The sequence below is a fragment of the Urtica dioica genome, chromosome 4, assembly GCF_054948205.1.
Source record: "Urtica dioica subsp. dioica isolate 48M chromosome 4, U.dioica_male_clone48M_v1_H2, whole genome shotgun sequence".
NCBI lineage: Eukaryota > Viridiplantae > Streptophyta > Magnoliopsida > Rosales > Urticaceae > Urtica > Urtica dioica.
The window spans coordinates 10,667,263-10,680,265 of record NC_142759.1 but is presented as its reverse complement, the minus strand read 5'-3'; the positions used below and the strand labels follow the sequence as shown (position 1 = coordinate 10,680,265).

At 32.3% G+C, this 13,003-nt stretch overlaps 1 protein-coding gene across 2 annotated transcripts; it reads left to right on the top strand.

Moving 5' to 3' along the window:
* Positions 1 to 2,936: 2,936 nt before the first annotated feature.
* ATG10 (autophagocytosis-associated family protein) lies at positions 2,937 to 8,964 on the top strand. 2 transcript variants are annotated; one of them, XM_089612885.1, is made up of 8 exons: positions 2,937 to 3,103; positions 4,498 to 4,583; positions 5,715 to 5,878; positions 6,036 to 6,104; positions 6,415 to 6,504; positions 6,592 to 6,694; positions 8,321 to 8,418; positions 8,720 to 8,964. In XM_089612885.1, exons 3-8 carry the CDS (start codon positions 5,735 to 5,737, stop codon positions 8,897 to 8,899), a joined length of 684 nt encoding a protein of 227 aa, XP_089469011.1. In that variant the 5' UTR covers positions 2,937 to 3,103; positions 4,498 to 4,583; positions 5,715 to 5,734; the 3' UTR covers positions 8,900 to 8,964. The 2 variants fall into 2 exon arrangements, with proteins under 2 accessions (XP_089469011.1, XP_089469010.1); XM_089612884.1 differs by having other exon boundaries at positions 5,709 to 5,878.
* Positions 8,965 to 13,003: the final 4,039 nt, after the last annotated feature.

The following is a 13,003-nucleotide window of genomic DNA, read 5'->3' as shown; positions in this document are numbered from 1 at the left end:
ATGCGATTAGTTTCATAAAAACACTATCACATGCACACAAAATTTTATATATTAACTAAGATGATGTTTTCGAGTCAACTCAACGTCAAATCTTATTTAGACACAAAGTTGTCAAAGATTGAAGAACTTAAGACTAAATTTTAGTATCTTATTGAATCAAAACGGACCCTTCCGATTTTTTTTCTTGCATAAATACACCGACGCGGATGAACATATCAAAATGATATTAAAAATTTTGTTTCGTAAATATGATCAAAATTTTGGTATTTAAGATCAGAACGGATCATAATTACAAGGATAAGAAAAACACTCACGAAAAAAAAGATATACAATTTTTGGGGTCTATATATATAGGGTCCATTATGTATATAGCCAACTTAAACGTTTAATATTGCTAAATAGCCAACGTTTTGTAAATCTTAGGTAAATAGCCACTTCATTTTATTTACAGACGTACATTGACAAAATACCCAGATACATCCCGTCCAAACATAATTTATTTTAATTTTAAATTTAAAAAAACTACCAAATCGAGCAGTAAATATTGCGCAAATTGATGAAATAAAACTGACTAAATCAATTACCTCACTCAACTTCATTACATAAGAAAAAAAAAAGTAGACGAAGATTACTCACCGCTGACTAGAATCTAGAGACGACGAAGTTCTACAGCCGCCGAAAAACAAAGCACAGATAATCAAAAAAATTGTTTAGAACTTGTAAAAAAAAATGAATGGATGTGAAATCTGTTTGTGTTAATATTATACCAGCTGTCGATGGCGGCAAGGAATGCGGGATTCGACGAGGCCGAGGCCGAGGGCTGAGGTGGAGGGTGAGGACTACAAGATCCGACGAGGCCAGTTGTGGCCTTCTCTGTATATGACTGAGGCGCAGACTGCGAGATCTGACGAAACCGAGGCGGAGGGCTGAGGCAGAGGATTGCGGGATCCGCAGAGGCCGAGATGGAGGGCGAGGACTGCGGAATCCGACGAGGTCGAGGTCGGTTATGGTATTCCCGGCATTGGCTCATTGAGGAGAGGCATGCTTCCATTAAGCGAACGACAGAGATTGGTTACGGTCTTTCCGGAATAGGTCCATTGACTCTCTCTAGAGAATTTAGCGTCGTTTGTAAATAGTTGTAAATTTATGTAAATAGTTATAATCAATTGTAAATAGTACATAATAGTATAAATATTTGTTTATCTTGCAATGAAAAAATCAGTGTATCGTAAATATTCAAAAGATTCAAATAATTAACACTCATTTACAGTTATATAATATAAAACTACAACTTTTGAAAAAAGGTAATCCAAACTTTTGAAAAGCTGCGCCAAACTATAAATAAATCCATGTAATTTCATAAGTAAATGCTAATCAATATTGATTTTTTTCGTAAAACTAACTGAATTATTCAATTTTGAAACTAAAATGCCTAAAACAAAAAGATTTGAATGACTTAACTGCCTATACGTGATATACAAATATTCAATCAAATATCATATACCATTAATGACTAAATCCAACATAATCCCATAACTAAATGCCAATAATTAAGGGTTTTTTCTTTAGATTGACGTATAATTCAAATTTAAAATTGAAGTGCCTAAAATATTATTCTCATTTACCGTCGAAAAAATAAATTGATATTCAAACAAAGTTTCAGAAATTAAAATTCAATTTAAAAGAAAAACTGCCGATTATAATCTTTATTACGGTTACTCTTATTTTACAACTGATTACACTTTTATTTACAGCTGAATACACTATTATTTACAACTGATTACACAAGGAAAGTTATGGGTTGTCTAAACTTAGAATTATTTACATCGGATGATGATGAATTATGATTTTTTCAGCCATTGACGTTCAATAGCTTATCTGCAACATGACAATGAATAGATCGACAATAAATATATGTAAATACCACAAACAAACTTAAAAAGTAAAATACTTTTCGTGCATTGCAAAACGGAAAATAAATTAATAGAGCAAAAAAAGAAGAAGAAATGACTAAAGGAACATACCTGATTTCATCAAAGAAAATCCAACAATTGTGTAACATGCTACCATTTCTAAATGTTAGAGCTATAATAAAAAAATGGCGATTGAAAAAGAAAAAAAAACAACGTACCTCAACCTCGCGCAAAATATTTGAAATGGATACAAAAAATCCGACGATTGAAAATAGTAACGATTAAAATGGATACTTTCAAAATTTGAAAATCGTAATTAAGCGTAATTTCATGTTCAGTTGCAAAAAAAAAAAATAGGGATTTAATTGATAAATTGAACCGAAATCTTGTTTAAATTTTGAAAGTAAACGATTTTTTTTTTTCAAATTTTAAACGAAAATTCGGAAATAAAAAAGAGGGACAAACTTGAAAAACACAAAATTTTCTGATTGGGCTACGTCATACTTGTAAAGCTGGCCATATGGAACCCGGAAAATGGGATCCCCTGGTCTTGTCCCATATTTTGCGGGAAACGGGACTCCCGGAACCGTAAAAAATGGTACCGAGATTTCTCGAAACCATTTTCCACGGTACCGGGAATTCCCGGTATCATATTTCGCGGTTCCGGGATTCCCATATTTCCCGTATTTATTTTTTTCATTTTACTTTAATCATGAATACATTTAAAAATAAATAAAAATTCATATATTTTCAATTAAAAAAAATACAATTTTAAAAATATGATACTAAATGGTGTTAAACGGGGATCCCAGTTCCGTCCCATTTCCCGGATGGTTCTGGGACAAAAGTCCTGGTACTATATTTCTAAATACGTTTTTTTCCTATTTCCCATATGGTACCAAAAATACGGGAAACGAGGTCCCGCGGGATCCCATACCATTTAATTAAGATTTATGAAACGTTTACTATTTAACGATATCGAACGTGTTTAAGTTGCTATTTTGCTAATTTTTTGATATTTTTATGGAAAAGCACCTTTGGAAATTATGGTCCAAAATTTCGAGAACACGAGCACCGAAAAAAAAAACAGAAAGAGAGATGAGCCAGATAGTGGGACGGTGACAAAGAGAAAGAGGGAGAGTGAGCGACGGGGAAAAAAATAAGGAAATGGACGAAGGACTCTGTCACCGGTGAGATTCATGCTCTTGTACTCTCTTGAATGGATATTGGATTCTACTTATGTTTTTATTTATATTTGCTTAAGATATTGACGTCTCATTCACTGTTTTGTGTTTGGGTTTGAGTCTCTAAATGTAAAATGTTATGCTCATCGTTATTTGCTAAGCTATTAAATTGTTGTGTATTTTTTTTTAAAATTCATATGTCTGGAATAGGAATTTGATTAACCTTGTTTTTGAAAGAGAGGTTGATGAGTTAAAAGTTTAAACCTTGCTTTAGTTCGATTTCTTTCTCAGGAGTGTTGTGAGTTTAGTTTCAGTTTTGGTTGATCGTGTGAATTTGGATTAAACGTGTTGTGTTATTTGTCATGCTTAAGGGTCTCTTTGGAACCCGGACATGGAAAAGGGAAAGTGAAAATTTGAGCAAAACGAAGATAGAGGTGAAAATGAACTAAACCTTGCTTGGGTCAATAGTTATTTCAAGAGCAAAAATTAAAATTTGATCCATATTTGGAGATAATAAGGTCAATTGTCTTCGTCTAGTTATCAAAACAGTTTTGAGAGAATTCGAATCTGGACACAAATTGAGAAATTGTTTTCAGAGAATGTTATAAATAATCTTGTCAACTAAGACTCTCAATAAATTAATTATTATTAGCTAAATTTAGAATTATCAAAACTTGTTATAGAACACAAGCTCTATACTCCAGAAAAAGAATTCCTCTCTTAAGCTAAGGCTTATAGAAAAATTATATTTTCATGCCCAAGCTTGAATCAGATTGATATACTTGATAGTTGCTTACTGCTTTGTTAGGATTAGAGCATAGTTGTGGGTGTTCAAGCAAATATTTAAACCTAGATTGAATTTTTTTTTTTTTTTTTTTTTTTTTTTTAACGTTATAGATTGATAATAAAGAATTAAAAATAATATTTTTGAATAAAGCTTGTATTTTCAAAAAATAGCTAATTAAGTTTATAATTTGTGTTGTTTTCTTGAAGATGTTATTTAAAGCTTGTATTTTCAAGAAATAGCCTATTAAATTTATAAATTGTATTGTTTTCTTGAATATGTCATACGGAAGAAGTTAAGACATTTTCCTTGAGAGAAATAAGTAATATTAAAGTTGCCAAGTTCATCTGCTGTTTAAGTAGTAGAATAATGTTTGTTTGTGCTAGTCTTTGCTTTTCTTGTTTTTTAATAAACAAATGGTTGTGTTCTTGTTATGTGAGGCGTAAGCTTATTATCTTAAGACCTATATCTTATATGTGCTTGTAAATTAGATCTTGACGGATAAGTAGATTCAATTTCTCTTTGAGATAGTTTAAAATACCTTCACATTATGAGAAGGTAAATAGATATGAAAATGTTTGAAAGAGTTGCTAATTCTGTGTTCTATATAATCAAGGTTATCTTGTTAGAGATGAGCTCAAGTAAGACTTGCTTAAGGACGAACCCAAGAAGGATTGTGATTCTTAGAAATTCTCCGACCATGTAAGTGGAAGCTAAGCACTTGCAATATCAAGAGATATTATTATAATTATTACACACGCATATTGTCTGTTTTATAGTTAACAAGATTAGGATAAGCCCTAGACTAAGACACTATCAAGATAAAGGTTTTTCCCCTAACTAAATGGGAATATCAGGCTTAGTCCGGCAAAAAAATAGATGGATAGAGGAAACCAGGTACCCAAATTGTATGTTGTACCTACCTTCAATCGTGATAAGCCATTCGACGTCCTTGAGGACTAGAACTATGGGAGATTTAAATAGATTGACGTATTCGCTTTGTTTTCGAGACTAGCTAACGCTCCTAGGATTTCTTGAGTCAAGCCCTAAAGTCTTATAAGCTGCAACTTAGTAAAAGTGAAAACAAGGACATGATGTCGTGTTCTGAAGTGTGATAACTCATCGAACATGAAAAGACTAAGATAAGTCAATGGTTTCATTGATCCTGAACTTATGTTTCCCCAGTATGTACCTTATTTTTTTAAGCCATCATATGATGAGGGTAGAAGAGGTCAAACAATCGTGTTACAAGTTAATGAGTAAGCGATTACCATCAGTGGATCCCATACATTAAATACAAGGCATAAACACGACAAGTCTCAGGTTCAAAATAAGCAACCAACTTGTGAGACAAAAATCCACCTTTGGGTGAGACAAATCTGATTATGAAAACACCGCAAAGCCCAGGGCCAAGTCAAACGACCACCTTATGAGAGGAAAACCACATTCAGGCGAGACAAGACTGATTATGGACATGCCATAAGGCTTAGGGTCAGCAGTAAGTGACCACCTTGTGAGATCATGACCACCCTTAGGTGAGATTCGATTAAAGTTATGTGAATGTCTTGTATGATGGGATCTATTGCACCAGGATAGTGTGTTCCCAAGTAGATAAGAAGATATGAACATGATTTGGAGTTCTTCTACACCCATTTCCATGTATTCTCTTTCATAACATTTAGATCAAGTGAAAGCTGTTAGATTTTTCAGCACTTGACTTATCTAAAACAACAACAGCAAAAGAAATAAAGCTATGAATAAATAGATCAGATAATTTAGCTTAAAATAATTTTGGTCTTCAATTTTTGTTATCCATTCCCGTGGAAGACGAAGCAACGGCGAGATCAGAAGACATGGCGCTCTCGGCGTGTGAGTTTCAGAAAGCAGCCCATTCGCTGGCAGAGATATGGAAGAGAACAAACCCCGATTTGCCTTCATGGACCTGGGTCTCTCCGGCCATACAACTCAATAGTTGTCTTCTTCCGTCAATGGACAAGGTTTTTGTTTTTATCCCTCTCTCTCTCTCTCTCTCACACTCTACAACTTTTATTGTAATTTTTTTTATGTGTTTCTCGTTCTTTTTCACTTCTTCATTTCACCATATTTAATTTGATTTTTTGTGGTAATTTAATTTTATACATCGTTTGTTTCCAGACCAATGGATTCTTAAGTCTAGAGAAGCTACGCCTTCCCAAGTTGACTCAGAAAGACAAGTCCTCTCAGGTTCAACAAACAACCTTACACATCTTGTTTTTCTATGATAAAATGTCCTTGAATTTTTCATCCTCTCTTTGTTGAACTATCAAATTTGCATTAAATTATGGTAATATGTTAAAGTTAACATAACGTGATAGGTCGAATTCATATGTAGTTCAATTTCTTTTTTCTTTTCGTCATTTTATGGTCAGTCGGAATGATATTTTACTCTTTTAAAACCCTTGCATGTTATCTATTTATATCTCAGTGTTTTTTAAATTGTAAAAATTTAGTGAATTGAGATAAAATATGAAGGTTCTGTATTGTTGTCTTCTAGGACGAATTTCACGAGGTAACTCGAGCATGGAAAAGAGAAGAGACAACAAGCTTGTCCGGGGAAGTTGAGCCCATTGACGATGCAACACTGGTACAAAATTATTCAACTATTAGCCATTTTTTTTTTCAAGTATTGTACTGTCTCGTGATAACTAAAGTCTTCTATATGTTTTGTCAGGTTGACAGTGACCATGGTGTTGAATTACTCTACTACGATTTTCACATAGTGTACAGTCCATCGTATCAAGTTCCGATCCTATTTTTTCGCGCATATTGGGTTGGTATGTTTAATTACTCTATGCTCGATTTTTTTATTTATTCAAGTCTGAACCAAACACAAAATCTTGCCAAACTGAAAGAACAAACACTGCTAGATACAAATGAATGCAGTAATGTTAATTAACATGAGATTTGTACCCTTATTCGCTCGAATACGACGTACATTCAACCTTGCTTAGCTGATCAATGGAGTTCATACAAATATGAAGGATTAGGCAAGAAAGCTTTAGCTTAATCAAGAACTCCCTCACAATATATGAAGCACACAAGAAGACGGATCATTACGTTTTTTCTAATTCCTAATTAAGTACTGACCCGATCCCAATCTCTTTCAATCAATGTCCAACTCTCTACAAAATGAAACACCAGGCTTGGTAAATTTCATTAGAGTTGTGCCACAGTACAAACAAACTTAACACAAACACTAAAGTATCCCTAACCGTTACACCTCCTCGAGTTCGAAATCACTATCCCCACCTTAATTTCATGAATCCCTCCACAGTCAGTCGCCGAATAACTACTATTTTGCCTCCTGATCAAACTTGTAACTCTGGTTTGGTAAGCATTTCTGCAGGGTGTTGATGTGTAGATATTTTCTTCACCATTACCACGCACGAACTCATAACCTCCCTTACGAAATGCATGCTTACATCAATCAATGTGTTTCGATCACTGCTGAAACACACGATGCTCTGGCAGATCTGTAACATCACATAACACTTGTAAACTGTCATGTCACGAGCCTAACTCAGCTATGACACCTTTCAACCACAATGCCTTTCCAGGGTTTGACGATAATGGTGTAATCTACTTCGATAGTTAAGACTCGAGAGTGACAAGACCAAGCCGTGCAACGAGAGACAGTAATCCCGATGGACGTGTTTTAACTTCTCATTAGTGGATTTCATTAAAACTTATATGCCTTTTTTTCTTGAGTAAACTTCTTTGCTACCAATCTAGCTTTCCATCTACACTGCTCTACTCCCAGAATCCCTTCTTTCCTTTTATATGTCCACTTAGACTCGGCTAATCTCTTATTTCCAGATCTATATTCTAGGATCCAAGTTCTGTTCTTATCTAGAGATTCTATCTCCTCCTCCATTGCCTTTTGCCACAGGTTCCTATCTCTAGATTCAATTACTTCTTTGCAACATTAAAATAAAATGCTACAAGGTCACAAGTCATAACCAGTTCTAAGATGCCTTAGTTTATTTTGGGAATGCTCAGGAAAAAAGTATTTTAATTTTCCAACACACCCTCACGTGCGTTAGAATTATGTTTACTAACTTGATAGAATGTCCAAGTTTGCCGAAAACTAAGAGGTTGATAGATAATGGTTATGCTTCTAAAAAACTTTTAGTGACTAAATGGCTGCTAAAGGTTGAAAAAATGCGACTAAAAAGCCTACTTATAATTGGAAGTAACTTATATATAAGTAAAATTATTTTTTTGGTTTGCGTATTTCAGTCCATTGAAATTATAAGGAATTTGTTAAAATGCTACAAAATCTACGAGCGCCATCTTGCTCATAAAACTAATTTAGGGATCAAAATGCAACTCGCATAATACATGGACTATTTGCCGTGAATAGAAAAAAAGAAAAAACTTAATGTTAGTAAATTTTGCAGATGGACAGCCTTTGAGTTTGGATGAAATTGAAAAGGAGCTTCCTTCGTCTTCATCGGAGATGTTGATAGAATCAAAATGGACATTTATAACTCAAGAGGTATCTTTTTCTCGTTAGAAAAACTAATTTACAAAATTGTATTTTTTCAGTAGAGGGCCCCTCGATAATGGATTAGATTTTAATCTTTCAAGTACAAATTACAAATATTTCCCATTTTAATAATGAAGATATTTTTCTGAGGTTAGACTTAATATCAATTCAAATATTAGGGATGATTATACATTATTGGACTCACAAACAATCCAGAAAATTAATATGTGTTACTTTTTCGTGATATTTTAGTTAATGTCTAGCTTTTGTTCTGCTATCATTTTGGAACATTAATTGCTATGAATTGTAGGAGCATCCTTACTTGAAGAGGCCATGGTACAAGTTACATCCATGTGGTACAAGTGAGTGGTTAAAATTGCTATTCCAAAGTAACAAATTCCAAGAACTCTACCTGGTTTCATGGCTCTCTGTTGTTGGCCAAGTTTTTGGTCTTAGAATTCCTCCCCAAATGATGAATCTTCCCGATTAATTAATGTATATTTTTCTAAATGATAATTCATTTATTTTTCTATGAAGATAGTTCATAATTTTGTATCTTTGTTCAATAGTTTAATTATCTTTGGGTATGCGTCATGTTTTTCATTAGTTTAATTGTCTATGCCTAATTTTATATATATATATATATATATATATATATATATATATATATATATATATATATATATATATATATATACTCGTGATGTCATGATAAAACCCGACTAAAAACCACAAAAGTCTTATGGACCAGGTAACTTGGTCCCAATTTTGAGTCTGCGAATGGAAAACTAATATCGTCTTAAGAATAGCTTTTACCACACAAAAGTCTTATGGACCAGGTAACTTGGTCCCAATTTTGAGTCTGCGAATGGAAAACTAATATCGTCTTATGAATAGCTTTTACCACTATACCAATTTCTTGGAGTGTATATATATATATATGTATATATACATATACATATACATATATATATATATATATATGTTTGTGTGTGTAAAATAAGGTTTTTTTTTAATCTTGTTTTGTAAATAAAAAATGGAATGAAATTTAAGAAGTATTGAGATTGATTCGAATAAATTTTATTTTATAAAAATAGGTTTCGGTGATTTCTTGAGTTAAATAAGTTATCCACAAAGCAAGATTAAATATGTTTTATTAACTTAAGGAAAAATATCAATAATATATCTCGTGTTTAATTTCCGAAATGAGATATTTATCTTTTTAAATTTTCAAAAATATCTTATATATTTTTTCAGTTTAATACCATCAAAAGTTAGTAGCAATTTTTTATCTTATCCTCTCCTCCACCGCCCTAAATTTCCTTAACCCATCCAGAGCCTCTTTTCGTCACATCATAATGCAAAGAGAAAAACAAAAAAGAGACACTCAGAACGCAGAGAGAGAGAGAGAGAGAGAGAGAGAGAATATCTAGTAAATTTTACTTTTGACTTATCTTATATTATAATAATTTATTTTAGCGAGAAAACATGGATTTTATTCTAATATACTTAAAGAAAATACAAAAGACACATGATGACCTAACAAACAAAAAATGTCACAAAAATAAATATTATGAAAACATTTAAAAAGCCGTGATATTTCTAATTTTACGAAATTATTTATTGTTCTTAAATATACAATTCACTACATTTTAGGAAAAAGTCATTATTGTTGTAGTGCGGACGACAGATCGGTGACTTACTCTCTTAACCAATGTAGTAATCGCAAAAAAGGAGTAATGGAACGATTGTTCTCGAGGGATATCACAATGGCCGCCCATCTGTTGTTAAAGGGCCTCGTCAAATCTCAATATTGCTTGGTAATAAAAGAAAGAAATAAATAAATCTTATCGCCAATAAATATTCAAATATTGTGCGATGATTCATTATAAACTATGACAATTATTTTGCTTACGATTCTTTGGAGTGCTGTACATGTTCCTTATTAGAAAATTTGATTGGGTGTTTTTCAGACTCTAATTACAACGCTCAACCACCTGAAACTTCAGTTAAAAGTAAAACCCGTTGGGGATTAATGAATATTCTCTCAATATATAACAATGATGACTTTTCCCTGCACTTACTTAATGAAATTTTAATTTAATGTTGGCGTATCTTTGCTAATAACATTTAAATGACTAATATCATGAAATTGTGTCGCTTGGAAACATTTGATGACATTTAACCGTAAAATATAGTGAATTATATATTTAAGGACAATAAATAAATGTCGTAAAATTAGAAATACTACGACTTTTAAACATTATTATAAATAATAATTTTCTTTGAAGATTTATTGACATCTAGAAAATTTATTGACAAAGATGTCATAAATCTTCAAGTGAATTCCCATAATTTTTTAAGATTTATTGACATCTATGTCAATAAATTGACAAAGACATCATAAATGTTTAAACGAATTCCCATACTTTTAATTCACGCATGGCAAAGTAGAGAGAGGAAGGAAGTGAAATGAATGAGAAAAGAGAGAAAGAAAAAAAATGTTAAAAACGTAAATACACAAAAGGTAGTCATACTTTTAATTTAAAATAGACTTATTTGATTTTGGTAAAAAAATTGCTGGAAATGTCATAGTTGTGGTATAATCCCTTGCTCGTTTTCAAATAAATCTATAAAAACCTGCAAAAAATAGTCCAATGAAACTATAAACGGTGAAAAAAAAATTAGACTAATAAAATCATAACAGAAAAAAAAAAAAGAAACATAGTAAAATCAAGGTGTTTACGAAAAAGAAAACGAGGTATTCAGGTCCAAGATGTTTGTGGGGTGGCCGGTATGCCGAACAGGCTTTTTCAGGTCTTGATCGATCCTCTAATTCTTGGATCTTTGCGGGAAATCGACATCATCATGTTGCATGTTAGTGTAGGCGCCTTTCACAACGGCGGTTGGTATTGTGGCGCGCTAATATAATGGTCAAACTATAATGAAGCAAAATTGTTGGTGGTATACCTTGTTAATTTACTCGCAAAATTCAGGAACATAAGAAAGAATTCCCTAATTCAAGTACTCGCAAAATCGATTTTCGTGGTGGCCAAACACCATTTTACTTGTCTTGTTTCTTTTTTACTATCAACCAAAATCAAGAAGAAATAATGAAATGTTGCAAATTCTAGACAAACACTTAAAAATCTAACAAAAAAAAATCATTGTTAAAAAAATTTGTAACAAATACTCTTCAATGGTTCATGTTATTATATTTATCGGTTAATCATTGGCAACGACAATTTAAATATTGGTTAATTTATAATAAAATATGATTGATTTATTACATAAAGACTTCAAATTTCAATTGAAAACAAATTATTCTAAAGTATAAATATTTTAACATAAATTAACAGTCACCCTAACTTTCGGAATCTAGACTCTAGTAGCTCTTTAACATGTGGTTATTTTTATTTTATTTTTTATTTTTTTAACACGTGGGTTTGAATGTGACAGTTTAATGAGTCGATAGCATTATTAATCTCATCCTGCTTTTTCTTTTCTCCACCTTCTTTTTCTCTTCTTTTTTCCTTCTTCAAGAAACCCAACTGTATAATCTATCTTCTCAACAATTTGTGTTAATAGTCATGTCTCCGCTTCTTAAAAGGGCATTAACTTCGCAAACTTTTCTGCCCAAAAAGTTTCATCCTCTTGAATGATCTCTCAAACTCGTATATATTTTATTTATATTTCTCCGGTCTTTTTCATCAAGAGCTTAGAACTACGTGTGTAGTTAATATTGGCGTACTGAAAGAAAGCTTGCTCCCCCACCAACACAACAAGCATCGAATTCAGTTTTCGCTACCCCATACTTAATTAACAGTACAGACCCATCATAATCTGCAATAATTATGGGCCTAATTCACGAAATAAATGGACATAAATGTGTTGATGTCTCAAAAAGCTTAACCCTAAATCCACCAATCATTCAACAGAAGTAGGAATATATCATTTTCTACCTTGCCTTTTTGGGGCAAGATTTTTGCCTAAAGAACCTCTAACATAGTCTATATTTTCAACCTCAGAATTTTATCGCTACTTATTAGGTATATATTTATAGCATATTCCGCAGTATTTTTTGTCGTATATTGCGTTCGCGTGATATTATATGCAATGCTACATACATACGTGTGCATACGTGAGTGTGACTCTCTTTCTTTGTTGTCTTTAATTTATTATTATTATTTTTACATTTTGAATCAAACTTTCTTTGTCTTTATTAGCCTTCATAAAGCGAAGATATTTTCCAACTCTTGCTAAGAGTTTTTACGGTGAATGAATAATTTCCATGATTTCCCAGTTTATACTCAGAGACAACAACAACAAAAATATCGTGACTGTCAACTTTTGTCGATTTTTCCAAGTGTAGCAAATTGTATAATAAATTTAAAAGCGGTAACATATGTGGAACTTTTCTATGTAGTAAATCAAAAGCTTGAATAAGCACTCTAAAATGGCCCCAAATAATTTGCCAATCAAAATATCAATGTTTATCTCCCAACAATTACTCTGGATGATATAGTCATATAGCTAAGCTAGCCATCAATATATACAATACAACGACCAAAACATGAGTAAACAAATACACAGA

Bases quoted from the DNA above. Each gene is read 5' to 3' on its own strand.
- ATG10 (XM_089612885.1), top strand. From the start codon at position 5,735: ATGGCGCTCTCGGCGTGTGAGTTTCAGAAAGCAGCCCATTCGCTGGCA. The intron at 6,105-6,414 runs GTTCAACAAACA...GTTGTCTTCTAG, and splicing joins AGAAAGACAAGTCCTCTCAG to GACGAATTTCACGAGGTAAC. The intron at 6,695-8,320 runs GTATGTTTAATT...TAAATTTTGCAG, and splicing joins TTTTCGCGCATATTGGGTTG to ATGGACAGCCTTTGAGTTTG.